An 18,107-nucleotide genomic window follows, 5' to 3' on the forward strand; every position below is an offset into this window, starting at 1 on the left:
CCCAACTCAAACAGAACACATCCATGCAATATAATGTAATTTAATTGAGTTGGGACTACGTATATTTGTTAGACGGAATTCAATCCAATGAGTCAGTTTTCAAACAAATGACTGATTGGATGAACTCAAATCAATTATGGGCAGGATTCCCATCTAATAAATATATGTAGTCCCAACTAAGTTAAATTTAATTATAGAGCAAAAACAAAGAGTTCGCCTCGCTTCTGTATAGCACAAACAAATCTGGTGCAGCCAAGTAGGACTAATTTGTAAAAAAGAAAAATAACTGGTGCAACGTTTCGATGTGTTCACATCGAAACGTTAGTCCCGTTGAACCTTTTTTACTTTCAGCACCTTATTAAATTTTCTGGCACTTATTCCTGTGTTGCACCAGTTATTTTTCTTATTTAAATTTAATTATCTTGCATGGATGCACTTTATTTGAGTTGGAGATACATATATTTATATATGGAAATCCTTCTCATAATTGAACTGAGTTCATCCAATGCATCAGTTTTTGAGTGCAGCAATACTCACTACTCACCACATAACAACTGATTTTTTTTTTTTTTTTTTTTTGTAGTTTTTTTTTTTCAAGATCGCAGAGAGCAACAGCGTTCCAGAAATATGTCCAAAAACTGGTCAGGGTAGAATCCATGTGCATCTGGCTGCTAGATCTGTTAAAAACTTCAAACTACAGTTCAACAACAACGCCTTCTGTTCAATATGGACGAAGGAGGGGGGAAGGACAGATGGTTGTGGAGGAGTGGCCAAGGAGGGACGCTTTGTTTACATTCTAAATTATGGTGTGTGATAAAATCATTCATGACATCACAAGGCACACTTCATGTGCACTGTCTCAGACCACCCAGCTGTAAATAGGCACTGGCCTTGGCTCTGGAATGAACCTGTAATGGACTGGTGTCACATCCAGGGGGAGTTGTAGACTCTCATCCTCCCCATGCTACTGTATTATCCAGAGATAAGCACCTGATAGGCCTCGGGGACTGTGTTGGAAGATATCATAAAGAAAACCCCAATATTTACATCTAATGACATCACTTTAAAAACCTAATCCTTGTATGGCTTGTCAGGAATGTGTTTGAATGGTCATCTAATTAAACCATATATTCTTTATCATGCATGCACCAAAATACCCGACACGACAATGAACATGTTGTCTCTCCTCTCTCTTTGCCAACAGTGCATGTGTTCTGCTGCCATGACGACCGTGGCTCCTCCCCTCACATTTCTGCTCCTGCTGCTTCAACTGGCTGATACTTCATTCCCAGAGGAACCCAGTCCACTCAGCTACGTCCCTGTAGAGGGTACGTGCCCTTCCCTCTGCCTGTGTGTGTGTGTGTGTGTGTGTGTGTGTGTGTGTGTGTGTGTGTGTGTGTGTGTGTGTGTGTGTGTGTGTGTGTGTGTGTGTGTGTGTGCAGGCAGCATTGATGAATGGCCCTGTGGTGAATGTGGAAATTAGGGGTCAAAGTTCAGAGACTTGGCATGGAGATACTGCAGAGCGATGCAGGCGTATAGATAAATAAAGACACTTTTCTCCATCTCTATGTGACTGCACAGCAGGCAGCCAAAACAAAGGATGGAGGAAAGAAAGAAAGAAGGTGATGATTGATATAGATTCCAGGAGATGAAAAAGTGGGAGATCTTTGGATTGGATGGGGAGTTACGTGGCGGTGGGTGGGAGAGAACGAGAGAAAGGAGGAGACAGGTCGAGATGGATAACTATGTCCTCTCTCCCACCTCAGCAGTCAAGGACAATGAGACATTTTACCAATCTGTCTCCAGATGATGAGGGATCCCCAGAGAGGTCCTTGTCCTCCTCTTTCTGAAAGTTCCTCGTAGGCTCCTGCTGCTACTTGTTCTGAACGCCTCGTCTGTACGCTGCAAAAACAGGACTCGCAGCACACAGCGTAAAACTGCCACTGAATATGTTTCGGACAAAAATTCTGCCAATGTATGTAAACTTTTGAGCACAACTCTATATCCACTGTTAAATAAATAAAACATAATGGAATGGGACAGTGTAAAGACAGGTGATTGGTGTGCAGATGTACAGTACCTTACAGTGCAGGGATGACCAGTCCTTACTTTATGGTAGTGGGGGGGGGGGTCAGAGGAAGTGGGGGGGAGGTCTCTGGCATTGTTTATGAGTCCAGCTGTAGATGGACTCCATTCCTGCTTCCATTCCAGCTTCCATTCCATTCCAGCTTATTAATTAATCAAAAACCCAGACAGAGCTTTAATTCATTTGAAAGCTTGACTCTTAGTCTTGTCCATCCAAATTGGAAGTCCCAAAAACCAGTTTTATTTGTTATTATCTATCGTCCACCTGGTCGTTACTGTGAGTTTCTCTATGAATTTTCAGACCTTTTGTCTGACTTAGTGCTTATCTCAGATAAGATAATTATAGTGGGCGATTTTAACATCCACACAGATGCTGAGAATGACAGCCTCAACACTGCATTTAATCTATTATTAGACTCTATTGGCTTTGCTCAAAAAGTAAATGAGTCCACCCACCACTTTATTCATATCTTAGATCTTGTTCTGACTTATGGTATGGAAATAGAAGACTTAACAGTATTCCCTGAAAACTCCCTTCTGCCTGATCATTTCTTAATAACATTTACATTTACTCTGATGGACTACCCAGCAGTGGGGAATAAGTTTCATTACACTAGAAGTCTTTCAGAAAGCGCTGTAACTAGGTTTAAGGATATGATTCCTTCTTTATGTTCTCTAATGCCATATACCAACACAGTGCAGAGTAGCTACCTAAACTCTGTAAGTGAGATAGAGTATCTCGTCAATAGTTTTACATCCTCATTGAAGACAACTTTGGATGCTGTAGCTCCTCTAAAAAAGAGAGCTTTAAATCAGAAGTGCCTGACTCCGTGGTATAACTCACAAACTCGTAGCTTAAAGCAGATAACCCGTAAGTTGGAGAGGAAATGGCGTCTCACTAATTTAGAAGATCTTCACTTAGCCTGGAAAAAGAGTCTGTTGCTCTATAAAAAAAGCCCTCCGTAAAGCTAGGACATCTTTCTACTCATCACTAATTGAAGAAAATAAGAACAACCCCAGGTTTCTTTTCAGCACTGTAGCCAGGCTGACAAAGAGTCAGAGCTCTATTGAGCTGAGTATTCCATTAACTTTAACTAGTAATGACTTCATGACTTTCTTTGCTAACAAAATTTTAACTATTAGAGAAAAAATTACTCATAACCATCCCAAAGTCGTATCGTTATCTTTGGCTTCTTTCAGTTATGCCGGTATTTGGTTAGACTCTTTCTGTCCGATTGTTCTGTCTGAGTTATTTTCATTAGTTACTTCATCCAAACCATCAACATGTTTATTAGGCCCCATTCCTACCAGGCTGCTCAAGGAAGCCCTACCATTATTTAATGCTTCGATCTTAAATATGATCAATCTATCTTTGTTAGTTGGCTATGTACCACAGGCTTTTAAGGTGGCAGTAATTAAACCATTACTTAAAAAGCCATCACTTGACCCAGCTATCTTAGCTAATTATAGGCCAATCTCCAACCTTCCTTTTCTCTCAAAAATTCTTGAAAGGGTAGTTGTAAAACAGCTAACTGATCATCTGCAGAGGAATGGTCTATTTGAAGAGTTTCAGTCAGGTTTTAGAATTCATCATAGTACAGAAACAGCATTAGTGAAGGTTACAAATGATCTTCTTATGGCCTCGGACAGTGGACTCATCTCTGTGCTTGTTCTGTTAGACCTCAGTGCTGCTTTTGATACTGTTGACCATAAAATTTTATTACAGAGATTAGAGCATGCCATAGGTATTAAAGGCACTGCGCTGCGGTGGTTGAATCATATTTGTCTAATAGATTACAATTTGTTCATGTAAATGGGGAATCTTCTTCACAGACTAAAGTTAATTATGGAGTTCCACAAGGTTCTGTGCTAGGACCAATTTTATTCACTTTATACATGCTTCCCTTAGGCAGTATTATTAGACGGTATTGCTTAAATTTTCATTGTTACGCAGATGATACCCAGCTTTATCTATCCATGAAGCCAGAGGACACACACCAATTAGCTAAACTGCAGGATTGTCTTACAGACATAAAGACATGGATGACCTCTAATTTCCTGCTTTTAAACTCAGATAAAACTGAAGTTATTGTACTTGGCCCCACAAATCTTAGAAACATGGTGTCTAACCAGATCCTTACTCTGGATGGCATTACCCTGACCTCTAGTAATACTGTGAGAAATCTTGGAGTCATTTTTGATCGGGATATGTCATTCAAAGCGCATATTAAACAAATATGTAGGACTGCTTTTTTGCATTTACACAATATCTCTAAAATCAGAAAGGTCTTGTCTCAGAGTGATGCTGAAAAACTAATTCATGCATTTATTTCCTCTAGGCTGGACTATTGTAATTCATTATTATCAGGTTGTCCTAAAAGTTCCCTAAAAAGCCTTCAGTTAATTCAAAATGCTGCAGCTAGAGTACTGACGGGGACTAGAAGGAGAGAGCATATCTCACCCATATTAGCCTCTCTTCATTGGCTTCCTGTTAATTCTAGAATAGAATTTAAAATTCTTCTTCTTACTTATAAGGTTTTGAATAATCAGGTCCCATCTTATCTTAGGGACCTCGTAGTACCATATCACCCCAATAGAGCGCTTCGCTCTCAGACTGCAGGCTTACTTGTAGTTCCTAGGGTTTGTAAGAGTAGAATGGGAGGCAGAGCCTTCAGCTTTCAGGCTCCTCTCCTGTGGAACCAGCTCCCAATTCAGATCAGTGAGACAGACACCCTCTCTACTTTTAAGATTAGGCTTAAAACTTTCCTTTTTGCTAAAGCTTATAGTTAGGGCTGGATCAGGTGACCCTGAACCATCCCTTAGTTATGCTGCTATAGACGTAGACTGTTGGGGGTTCCCATGATGCACTGTTTCTTTCTCTTTTGCTCTGTATGCACCACTCTGCATTTAATCATTAGTGATCGATCTCTGCTCCCCTCCACAGCATGTCTTTTTCCTGGTTCTCTCCCTCAGCCCCAACCAGTCCCAGCAGAAGACTGCCCCTCCCTGAGCCTGGTTCTGCTGGAGGTTTCTTCCTGTTAAAAGGGAGTTTTTCCTTCCCACTGTAGCCAAGTGCTTGCTCACAGGGGGTCGTTTTGACCGTTGGGGTTTTACATAATTATTGTATGGCCTTGCCTTACAATATAAAGCGCCTTGGGGCAACTGTTTGTTGTGATTTGGTGCTATATAAAAAAATTGATTGATTGATTGATTGATTGATTGATGGACAGAAGCTGTTTTTGTGTCTTGAGGTTTTGGTCCTGATGGACTTCAGCCTCCTGCCAGAAGTGAGGGTGACAAAAGTTTGTCTCCTGGGTGGGAGGGATCAGCCACAGACTTCCTTGCTCCCCTCAGAGCCCTGGAGGTGTACAGTTCCTGTAAGGATGGCAGACTGTAGTCGATCACCTTCTCTGCTTCATGAATGATTCGCTGCAGTCTGCTACTGTCCTTAGCAGTGGCAGCAGCGTGCCAGACGGTGATGGAAGAGGAGGGGATGGACTCAGTGATGACAGTGTAGAAGTTCACCATCATTGTTTTTGGCAGGTTGAACTTCCTCAGCTACTGCAGAAAGTACATCCTCTGTTGAGCTCTCTTGATGAGAGAGCTGACGTTCAGCACCCGCTTGAGGTCCTGGGTGATGTGATCCCCAGGCAGCAGAAGGACTCTACAGTGGCGACTGGGGAGTCACACTGGGTAATGGGCTTGGCCAGGACTGGGTTCTTTCTGAAGTCAACAACTAACTCCACTGTCTTGAGGGCGTTAAGCTCCAGATTGTTCTGTCTGCACCAGGACACCAGGTGATCGATCTCTCGTCTGTCAGCAGACTCATCCCCATCAGAGATGAGTCCGATGAGGGTCGTATCGTCTGTGAACTTCAGGGGCTTCACAGAGTGGTGACTGGAGGTGCAGCTGTTGGTGTACAGAGAGAAGAGTAGAGGAGAAAGAACGCAGCCTTGAGGGGATCTGGTACTGATGGACCGTGTGTAGGAGACGTGCGCCAGCTTTACATGCTGCTACAGGAAGTCAGTGATCCACCTACAGGTGAAGTTGGGCACACCAAGCTGAGAGAGCTTGGCGTGCAGCAGGGCCGGGATGATCGTATTGAAAGCAGAGCTGAAGTTCACAAACAGAATTTTGGCGTTGGTTCTTGGGATGTTCAGATGCTGGAGGATGAAGTGGAGGGCCGTGTTGACAGCGCTGTCTACAAACCTGAGTGCACACCAAAATACAGAGGAGGTTAAAAAAAATACTAAAAAGGAAAAAATTCACAAGAAAATTGCCAGTAAATAAACAATGCTTGAAAAGTTGTAGGAAGAAGTTCGTACTTATAATTTCCTATTATCATCGCACTAACCCAAATTATATACAGTGCATTGCCAACCTAATGCCTAAAAATAATTAAATAGTCAAAAATGATATACATTATATAAGCCTGTCTCTCAGCATAGCCCTCCTCATTTGCATACATTCTGAAAGCATTTCCTCTGTACATCTTTTTAAAGTGCTTTATATTAGTGCTTCTCTGTAATTTATCTAAGCCAGTCCACAAATCCACCCCACAAACTGAAATACACATACTCGTACATGTGTTCTCCACAGTTGTAGGAACACAGTGCATTTTCAAGATTAATGTTCTGCCTTGTCACAAAACATTTTTTGTATATTACCAGAAAGTAAATTATTTTTTAGCTTTCTACATAATCTGTGCTGTTTTCAATTTAACCAGATCCCCAAATTTCAATGGATGTGACCTCAAAAACAGTGTGTTTGTGTGCTCCCTATACCCCATGTAATGCACAATCCTAATTTGTAGTAGTAGTAGTAGTAGTAGTATATATGTATGTGTAAAAGTTGTAAATTGTTTTTATAGGTTTTACCCCAGAATGCAGATAAAGATAGATGTGGAACAATAAGTGAAGAGCAGATATTTATCCAGTACATGATTCGATTTCCCCAACACTGCCCCACTGCCAAGTATGGATGCGTATTACATTATACATAGGCTACAAAATGTATAGCCTAGTAGGAAACACTTAAAAACTGCAAAATATATTAATACAAATAAATAAATCAATAAAAATATGTCACACTTGTGCACTGAGCATCCCCAGCTGGTAATTTGTACCATGGCATTCATTTGTCTTAGGCTTTGGTGAGTAGATTTGGAGAAATGTGTCTTTTGCTTTCTGGTACTGTATTTAACACAGTACCAGAGTTTGTCCTAATTTTGGATTTAAAAACAACCAGCTGTGTTGCTGACTTCACCAAGTTACCACATTGGGATTTGAGGAAAATACAATATGGCAGTTCTGCTTTCAAAATGTAAAGCTGTGAGGTTTATAATTTATGGTGAACTACAGAAATGAATAAAGACTAGAGTGGACATCTTCTTTGGTTGAACCAGCCAGTAATAAGTAGCTTGTGCCACCATCTTGTTAAAGGTATTGAATGAAGTTACACAGTGTAAACAAAGCAAAGTGCTTCTTGCTTACACCACAAAAGTCTGGGGAGGAGGACAGATTCAGAATCATAAGAATGCCACAGCCATTGCCGAGGCAGAGCAGTCATAGTGATGAATATTCTGTCAATGCACAAGAACAAAGTTATCAAAATAACTACCTAATGTGGACTAATTAAAATACGGCCAGTGGATTCCATTTACAATAATTGATCTCTGACCAAAAACGCCAAGGCAGTTTCTCAAGGCAAAATCTAGGATGGAAGTACTGGAGATACAAGGTAGATGTCTGCAATCTTTAATCTTTTTTTTTTTAATCTGTGTCTTTGTATGGACCAAATGCTTATTTTTATTTTATTTTATTTTGTTTTGTGGCTGATTGACCAAATCTGTGGCTGCTGGAGGATAATCAGTTCCAACAATCAACTGTTCAGTAGAGTGGGCTTTAAGGTCTTTAGAGGGTGTTGGTGAAGCCTGATCATGTTTGAACTCAGAGTTACCAAAATTTTGGTGAAAAGCAAAATTCTATTTATTTTATTTACACAGCACCAAATCACAACAATGCTGCCTCAAGGTGCTTGACATGGGTAAAGTCTAACCTTTACCAACATCCCTGAGCAAGCACACAGGCATTTAATTTTTTTTAGCTTATCACATGCGCAGGAAAGTGTGACTGAATTTAAAAACCCTCAAATATCACAAGTAGCATCTTTGCTGAGTAAATAATTTGAATGAATTTGTTTATGGAGCAGAGTTTGTTGTTCTGATGCAGATATGGTTTGCATTTGGTGTACACTGATCTTTTCAAATGAATTTTAAATGTGCATACAACTCATGAAGTGATGCTGATTGGAATCACACATCCTTGTGTTTGTTCACTTGATAGCATCACTTCTTATCCATAAACAGAAATGTTTGTGCACAAATTATTTGAATTATTTTTGCAAAGTGGATTTACATGGTGCTGAAAATTAAACCAGCAGCAGAAACAGTGAAGTTTATTAAAAAAAAAAACTGTGTGCAGAAATATGTGGATTGGTTTTATCAATCAATCAATCAATCAATCAATCAACTTTTTTCTTGTATAGCGCCAAATCACAACAAACAGTTGCCCCAAGGCGCTCATCTATATGATAACTACATATGATGTCTTTGCAGGAGACTGATTAAACTGCATCCTCCTTCAACACTAGTTTTGGGTTTGGATGTCCTTTTAGAGAAGTGGTTGCTCCATGTTTCCACATATTGTGTGTGTGTGTGTGTGTGTGTGTGTGTGTGTGTGTGTGTGTGTGTGTGTGTGTGTGTGTGTGTGTGTGTGTGTGTGTGTGTGTGTGTGTGTGTGTGTGTGTGTGTGTGTGTGACTGGAACATATTTCAACACAATCATCCCTTCCTGCTGATTATTCAATGATTCTCTCAAATTCTTTCTAAATCTGTGCCACTCTACCAGTTTTATATTTAACTGATTGGCACAGAAATGCAGTTTGCATATCGTCTGAATAATTGCATGGTGAATTTTTGCTATTGGTGGATAGATTGGTATTAGATTGATTGGTATCTCTCTCTCTCTCTCTCTCTCTCTCTCTCTCTCTCTCTCTCTCTCTCTCTCTCCCTCCCCCACTCTCATCAGTGGTGAGGAGGTATCCGGTCTTCTTGGGCCGAGCTCATCGTTCAGCACAGTGGCAGGAGCTGCACATCCAGACGGTGCTCCAAGTCAATCGCACGCTCTACATAGGAGCCAGGTAACCAACAGCAACCGCCTCCGACTGTGTGCCACATTTGCTTTCATTTGATGCAACATCTTCCTCCTGCTGCTTAAAATTACAGACTAAAATGTGGTGACTTGGGAGAGTATAAGATCTCAGAAACAATGCAAAGACCTGAATTTATTGCAATTGCAAATTAACATTCAAAAGCTGTTTAGTACAAGAGGAAATAAACACAAGATCAAGTTAAAGGAAAGAAAGTGTGAGGACAAATGTAAATAAAACAGGCTAGTGGTTACTGCATGCAACACTCTTGGAGATGGAATGAAACAGAGTAGAACTCTGGGTCAGTTTAGGAGAATGTTTCGGATGGTCATGATCAATAAATATATACAACAGTGGTTCCCAACTTTTTTTTCCTTAGAAAAATGGTCCCCAATATAATAATAGAAGGGGATAATTACCTGTTAGTGAGAACAGAGAGTAATATGATTTCGGTTATTGAGATATTGCTAATTATCATTAGCATTAATAGCCCAGAAGTTGTTTATTTTGCTTTTTTTTGTGCTATGGTCTGATTTGTTTATATATATATATATATATATATATATATATATATATATATATATATATATATATATATATATATTGTTGGATTTGTGAGAATCTACTGAATCTACTGGTACCTTGTTTCCCATGTAACAATAAGAAATATACTCAAACCCTGGATTAATCTTTTTAGTCAGATGATGAGATGAGAACAACCCCAAGAAAACCAGCCCGACTGTGAAGCATGGGGGTGGAAACATCATATTCTGGGGGTGCTCTTCTGCAAAGGGGACAGGACAACTGCACCGTATTGAAGGGAGGATGGATGGGGTCATGTATTGCGAGATTTAGGCAAACAACCTCTCTCCCTCAGTAAGAGCATTGAAGATGGGTCATGGCTGGGTCTTCCAGCATGACAATGACCCCAAACACACAGCCAGGGCAACTAAGGAGGGGCTCCATAAGAAGCATTTCAAGGTCCTGGAGTGGCCTGGCCAGTCTCCAGACCTGAACTCAATAGAAAATCTTTGGAGGTAGCTGACAGTCCAAACCTGAAAGATTTGGAGAAGATCTGTATGGAGGAGTGGACCAAAATCCCTGCTGCACTGTGTGAAAACCTGGTGAAAAACTACAGGTAACCTTTGACCTCTGTAATTGCAAACAAAGGCTACTGTACCAAATATTAACATTGATTTTCACAGGTGTTCAAATACTTATTTTCCTCAGTAATATATATATATATATATATATATATATATATATATATATATATATAACGAGGTCTATTAGAAAAGTATCCGACCTTATTATTTTTTTTCAAAAACCATATGGATTTGAATCACGTGTGATTACATCAGACATGCTTGAACCCTCGTGGGCATGCAAGAGTTTTTTCACGCCTGTCGGTTACGTCATTCGCCTGTGGGCAGTCTTTGAGTGAGGAGTCGCCCACCCTCTCGTTGATTTTTTCATTGTTTAGGAATGGCTCAGAGACTGCTGCTTTGTTTGATCAAATTTTTTTCAAAACTGTAAGGCACAACTGAGTGGACACCATTTGATAAATCCAGCTGGTTTTCGGTAAAAATTTTAATGGTTGATGAGAGATTTTGGTCTGGTAGTGTCGCCTTAAGGACGGCCCACGGCGCCTGACGGCGATCTGCGCTTCGAGGCGGCAGCGTCTTGCCGTTTCAAGTTGAAAACGTCCACATTTCAGGCTCTGTTGATCCAGGAAGTCCTCAGAGAACAGAGAACTTTCAGAAGAAGTCGGCATGAGGAGTTTATTCGGACATTCCATTGTTAACGGACATTTTGTAATGAAAGAACGTGCGGGCAGAGTCGCATGTTGGGCCGGACCCGACCGCGGGGGGTCGCGACAGGAAAAACACCTCCGTGTTGGAAACCTTAACGGGCAAGTTGGAACATGCCCAAGCTGTTAAACAATTTCTCAGTTACTCACTTGTTGAAAGCCATCAAAAGCTGCCTGAATTTTACAAATGGTTTTCAACACGGAGGTGTTTTTCCTGTCGCGGCGCACACAGATTCACCGAGTCGTCACGGAAACGACTCAGCGAATTTGCGCGCACGTCTTTCATTACAAAATGTCCTTAAACAGTGGAATGTCCGCATAAACTCCTCATGCCGGCCTCTTCTGAATCTTCTCTGTTCTCTCGCGACGTCCTGGGTCAACAGAGCCTTAAATTAGGATGATTTCAGCTTGAAACAGGCCGACGACGGCGCCTGGAAGCGCTGCAGGACGTCCCGCTCCATGGGAAGTCCTTACAGCGACAGAAACACCCCATAATCTCTCATCAGCCCTTAAACTTTTCACCGAAAACCAGCTGAATTTCTCGAATAGTGTCCACTCAGATATTCCTCACAGGTCCAGAAAAAAGTTTGATAAAGCAACGCGTGCCGTCTCGAGCAGCGTGTGAAACAAAGGAATTCAGCCGAGAGGGCGGGACCACATCTCACTCAAGGCCTGCCCACAAGGAAATGACGTCATCGACACGCGTGAAAAAACTCACGCATGCGCACGAGGGGTTCAAGCATGATTGGTGTAATCGCATGTCAATCAAATCCATATAGTTTTTTTTTATATAAAACTGCCGGTTAGGTTTATAAGATACCTCGTATACACACTCAACAAAAATATAAACGCAACACTTTTGGTTTTGCTCCCATTTTGTATGAGATGAACTCAAAGATCTAAAACTTTTTCCACAGATACAATATCACCATTTCCCTCAAATATTGTTCACAAACCAGTCTAAATCTGTGATAGTGAGCACTTCTCCTTTGCTGAGATAATCCATCCCACCTCACAGGTGTGCCATATCAAGATGCTGATTAGACACCATGATTAGTGCACAGGTGTGCCTTAGACTGCCCACAACAAAAGGCCACTCTGAAAGGTGCAGTTTTATCACACAGCACAATGCCACAGATGTCGCAAGATTTGAGGGAGCGTGCAATTGGCATGCTGACAGCAGGAATGTCAACCAGAGCTGTTGCTCATGTATGGAATGTTCATTTCTCTACCATAAGCCGTCTCCAAAGGCATTTCAGAGAATTTGGCAGTACATCCAACCAGCCTCACAACCGCAGACCACGTGTAACCACACCAGCCCAGGACCTCCACATCCAGCATGTTCACCTCCAAGATCGTCTGAGACCAGCCACTCGGACAGCTGCTGAAACAATCAGTTTGCATAACCAAAGAATTTTTGCACAAACTGTCAGAAACCGTCTCAGGGAACCTCATCTGCATGCTCATCGTCCTCATCGGGGTCTCGACCTGACTCCAGTTCGTCATCGTAACTGACTTGAGTGGGCAAATGCTCACATTCGCTGGCGTTTGGCATGTTGGAGAGGTGTTCTCTTCACGAATGAATCCCGGTTCACACTGTCCAGGGCAGATGGCAGACAGCGTGTGTGGCGTTGTGTGGGTGAGTGGTTTTCTGATGTCAATGTTGTGGATCGAGTGGCCCATGGTGGCGGTGGGGTTATGGTATGGGCAGGCATCTGTTATGGATGAAGAACACAGGTGCATTTTATTGATGGCATTTTGAATGCATAGAGATACCGTGACGAGATCCTGAGGCCCACTGTTGTGCCATACATCCAAGAACATCACCTCATGTTGCAGCAGGATAATGCACGGCCCCATGTTGCAAGGATCTGTACACAATTCTTGGAAGCTGAAAATGTCCCAGTTCTTGCATGGCCGGCATACTCACCGGACATGTCACCCATTGAGCATGTTTGGGATGCTCTGGACCGGCGTATACGACAGCGTGTACCAGTTCCTGCCAATATCCAGCAACTTTGCACAGCCATTGAAGAGGAGTGGACCAACATTCCACAGGCCACAATTGACAACCTGATCAAGTCTATGCGAAGGAGATGTGTTGCACTGCATGAGGCAAATGGTGGTCACACCAGATACTGACTGGTATCCCCCCCCAATAAAACAAAACTGCACCTTTCAGAGTGGCCTTTTATTGTGGGCAGTCTAAGGCACACCTGTGTACTAATCATGGTGTCTAATCAGCATCTTGATATGGCACACCTGTGAGGTGGGATGGATTATCTCAGCAAAGGAGAAGTGCTCACTATCACAGATTTAGACTGGTTTGTGAACAATATTTGAGGGAAATGGTGATATTGTGTATGTGGAAAAAGTTTTAGATCTTTGAGTTCATCTCATATGAAATGGGAGCAAAACCAAAAGTGTTGCGTTTATATTTTTGTTGAGTGCATATATATATATATATATATATATATATATATATATATATATATTCCAGAAATATTCCAAAATATTCCAGAAAGGCCAAGAGAGTGCAGGTTTTCTTTGTAGCAGGTGATTTCACTGATTAACATCACTTTGAGCAGATGGGATGAGTTCATCAGTGAAATCACCTGCTGGAGTCAGTGGCTACAAAGAAAACCTGCACCCTTTCTGGAATATTTTGAACACCACTGCTATAGATATAATAGCATCAAGCAGTTAGTAGAAAAGTTCACCACCAGTGTGAATCTTTAATACAACAGAAGATGGATTGAAGGAATGTATTTCCATTCTTCAAATGTGTGATTTTGGTGAGCCTGTACCCACTGTAGCCTCAGTTGCCTGTTGTTAGCTGACAGGGATGGCACCTGGTGTGGTATTCTACTGCTGTCTGCTTCAAGGCTTGATGTGTTTCTCTGTTGTTAACAAGTGTGTCGTTGAGTTACTGTTGCCTTTCCATGCGCCCATTATTCTCTAACCTCTTTCAAAGTCATTTTTGCCCAGAGAACTGCCTTTCATGAGGAATGGCACAATACCACTTTTATAGTGGCTTGTGAAAGTATTCAGCCCCTTGGTATTTCATGCATTTTAATTTGCTTATGCCATTTCAAATACAAAAAGTAAATCAGGCTTCTCAGTATAAAAATTATTAGAGTAGAATTTTCTTAAAAATAAGACCTGAAAGTTCAGCTACAATTTGCTAGATGGTACGTCTGAGATACAAGCCTAGATTTGATGTTTTGGTGAAAGAAATTCTTTCTTAGTACAGCAGATAACTGTAAGAATCTTTCAAATCCGGTTACAAGCACCACAATTTGACTGTGTATACCTTTTGGTACATATTGTAGAAAAATTACTTTAGCCATTTGAATTTTCAATAGGGGGCCAAGTAGGGGTCAATTGAAGAATTGCATAAGGTCAAAATAAAAAAAATGTTCCAATCATATTGAAAGTGTTACCACATTATGTATCTGATGACAATGATTCCAAAAAGGTATAGTTTGGACTATCTGTGACTGAATGTTCTGGAGTTATGGGGTAAAAACAGCAAGAATGGTGACAAAGGTCAGTTTGTACAGGGGTCAAAAGTTAAAGTTGTTCCAGTTTTGGTAAAACGTGGTGCAAATTATTGGTTGGACTAATAGGATTAACAAATGGAATATTTCTGACTGTGTTGAATGTTTGGTTTCCAAAGTAAAGGTCAAACAATGTTGACGTCCATTGGATTGTATGACATGTGACATATGTTACCCTGTAACATGATAACTAAGCATGACACATGGTGCAAACTATTCCTTTTTAAAATCCTACTAACTCAACCAATAATTTGCATCATGTTTTACCATAATTGGAGCAATTTTAACTTTTGACCCCTGTACAAACTGAGAGTGACCTTTGTCGCCATGCTTGCTGTTTTTACCCCATAACTCCATAACATTCAGTCATAGATAGTCCAAACTATGTCTTTTTGGAATCTTTGTGATCAGACACATAATGTGGTATAGCTTTCAATATGATTGGGACTTTTTTTTTTTTATCCCTATGCAGTTCTTCAATTGACCCCTACTTGGCCCCCTATTGAAAATTCAAATGGCCAATGTTATTTTTCTAAAATATGTACCAAAAGGTATACACAGTCAAACTTTGGTGCTTGTAACCGGATTTGAAGGATTCCTCTGCAAATATTCTGTTATCTGCTGCACTATCTCTGCTCCACTTCATCATGAAGCTGTATAACTGGTACAAAATGCAAAACATGCACTGTGCACAATTTCTCCAATCACAGCCAGGAAGGTAGTCAGGAGGATATAGTGCCATATTATTTGTATTTCTTCATGATTGATGTAAATAAAGTCGAAGACATATTCAATGACTCGGAAATCTTCATCTATCCATCCCCTGACTTGTCTGAAGAAAACTGGCAATGAAACTTATTATTTACGGGTATTATACCAAAGGGGCCTATTACTTATGCAACCCATCATGTTGGCTTTTCTATTTTTAATTTATTTATGCAAATTGCAGAGATTTGCTTTGAGTTTGAGTTTAAGGAAGATCATTTTAGAAGGTTTTATATTGCCTTTTTGTACTTTTTGTATTTGAAATGGCATAAACAAATTAAAATGTGTGAAATACCAAGGGGCCGAATACTTTTGCAAGTCACTGTACATGTCTGATACAAACCAACACTGGAACCTTCAGCATTTGCCAAGACAATACCATCCCAATATCATTTTCCCTGTCTTAAGGCAACTAATCTATTAACACACACATTTGTCTGGATGTATTTTGCCTTTGCACATCAACTCAAACTGTGAAGCAAGTAGTCTGTTCCTCTACAGGAAAACCTACATAATCCACAATAATGTGTGTAATGTGTGTAAGAGAAGAATCAGAATATTTTTCCAATATCCAGTCAAGTAATTTTTGAATGACGCACCCTTATGTTTCTTCTTTTTTGAGCTATTCTCTGTAGACCCAAGAGATGGTTATGGATGAAAAACCCCAAAGCTCATCAGTTTGTGAAATACTCACACTAGCCCATCTGGCACCAGCAACCAGGCCACATTCAAAGTTAAAGCATTTTTCCCCTGTCTGGTGCTTCATTTGAAATTTAGCAGATTCACTTGAACCTACATAGCAAAAGAGAAATAATATTATATAACGACTGAGTGGATCCTTATCATTTGATTGGTGCTTTGTATGTCACGTTCTATAATTATTTGTCCCATTTGTGTTGCGTTGCATTTAGCCTCCAAATTGGTACCATTTGCCGTGCAAATTTGGTTCCATACGTTTTGTACCATTGCACGCTGGGCGACGTTTAGCTAAACTTGGCAGAGTTTGTTTTGCTGACAGACGACAATTTGAAGGAGCTAAAGGATGGTGCTAATTCTTGTAACACACACACACAAAAAAAACAAATCCACTACACCATAAGCCATCTGGAGGCACAGAGCGCTGTTAGGATGAAAAGCTAGACAAATTTCTGACACTATTTTCGTGTGTATACGAAGTCAGCAGACGGCGTCACGGACTACATCATCAGAATTCTTTTTTGCAAGTTGGCTGAGAACAATTTTGGACTTGTATTTAACGTTTGTGTTGGACTGTTGACATCAAAGCACTAGTGACGAATACCAAAATGCAAGTTCCTTTTCTGTTGTTTATAAATTAATAAAATATCAAATGACAAGGATCTATTTTAGCCGTTATATAAAACTAATAATGAATGTTTTTTCATTCTTTCAATGGAAAGAATATTTCATGCAGTGAAATATGGAATGTACCATCTTTCACCTCATGAAATATTCATACCATTGAACTCATAAGCATGTATAGTATAATATTTTGCTTTAATGAACAGTTGAACAGGTGTCACGGGGTAAGTGGCCATTGAGCGTACAGCTCACTTCGGACGTAAGCTTTATATTGTGCACTGCTTTTAGAATTTAAACATTCAAATAAAGAATAAAAGAGGTGATGAAAATAATAATCATAATTATGTTCTTTATTTCAACAAGAGTAGGCAAAGTGAGATGAGGCTTTAGCCAACACCTGATGCATATTGCATATAAGATTTTCAATTGAAGAATGTACTGTATGTGTTATATGTAGAACAATAAATAAAGGATCATTTCAGTCATCTTACATGAGTATTGATAACTAAAAGCTAAGTGCTGCTTCTATTCTGTCATTTTCTTTTCCCAGAGATGACTTGTATAGAGTTGAGCTGGATAACATGGCAGGTGATGAGATGTTCTATAGCAAGGTAAGATACATTCTGTTGCACATGTACAAGGTCTGTTAGAAAAGTATCAGACCTTTTTATTTTTTGCAAAAACTATATGGATTTGAATCATGTGTGATTGCATCAGCCAAGCTTGAACCTTCGTGCACATGCGTGAGTTTTTCACGCCTGTCGATTGCGTCATTCACCTGTGAGCACGCTTTGAGTGAGCACTGGTCCTCCCCCCTCGTCGGATTTTCATTGTGAGGAAAATGTCTGAACGATTTGGAGCTTTGCTGCATCAAATTTTTCCAGAAACTGTGAGAGACAGCCTGGTGGACACCATTCGGAAAATTCAGATGGCTTTCAGGTACAATTTTATGGGCATCACAGAGATTAAGGAGTGGTACAGCCGGTTTAAAGACGGCGCACAATGGCGGAGGGCGCGCCGCGCTCTGAGCGGGGATCGACAGGCTGAAACGACCAGATCATTTCCAAACTGAATGCTGTGTTGATCCGAGACGTAGTCTGACTACTAGAGAAATGGCAGAAATGGTGGACATAGCACTTTCCTGGCACATTCCACTGTTAAAGGAGATTCTGTCATGAAAACAGGAGCAGAGGAATTTGCCACGGAGCCGCTAATGGCGCGGAACTAAAGCACGTCCGTGTTGGTCTCACAGGACATGTGGCATGTTCAGATCTAAGACAATTTCTCGGATACTCACTCGACTGAAAAGCCACCCAAAGCCATCTGAATCTTCCGAATGGTGGAAGAGCTGGGCATGTC

General features: G+C 40.7%; 1 protein-coding gene across 2 annotated transcripts in view; it reads left to right on the forward strand.

Moving 5' to 3' along the window:
• The window catches only part of sema6ba (sema domain, transmembrane domain (TM), and cytoplasmic domain, (semaphorin) 6Ba), a 96,400-nt gene that overhangs the window by 33,264 nt on the left and 45,029 nt on the right, over window positions 1-18,107 (forward strand). For both annotated transcript variants that reach the window (XM_034182395.1, XM_034182396.1), the window contains exons 2-4: window positions 1,205-1,328; window positions 9,173-9,284; window positions 17,299-17,359. In XM_034182395.1, the coding sequence (XP_034038286.1) occupies window positions 1,208-1,328; window positions 9,173-9,284; window positions 17,299-17,359 (294 nt within the window). In that variant the 5' untranslated portion in view covers window positions 1,205-1,207. The remainder of the gene's footprint in view (window positions 1-1,204; window positions 1,329-9,172; window positions 9,285-17,298; window positions 17,360-18,107) is intronic.

Source organism: Thalassophryne amazonica, chromosome 12 (genome assembly GCF_902500255.1).
Source record: "Thalassophryne amazonica chromosome 12, fThaAma1.1, whole genome shotgun sequence".
NCBI lineage: Eukaryota > Metazoa > Chordata > Actinopteri > Batrachoidiformes > Batrachoididae > Thalassophryne > Thalassophryne amazonica.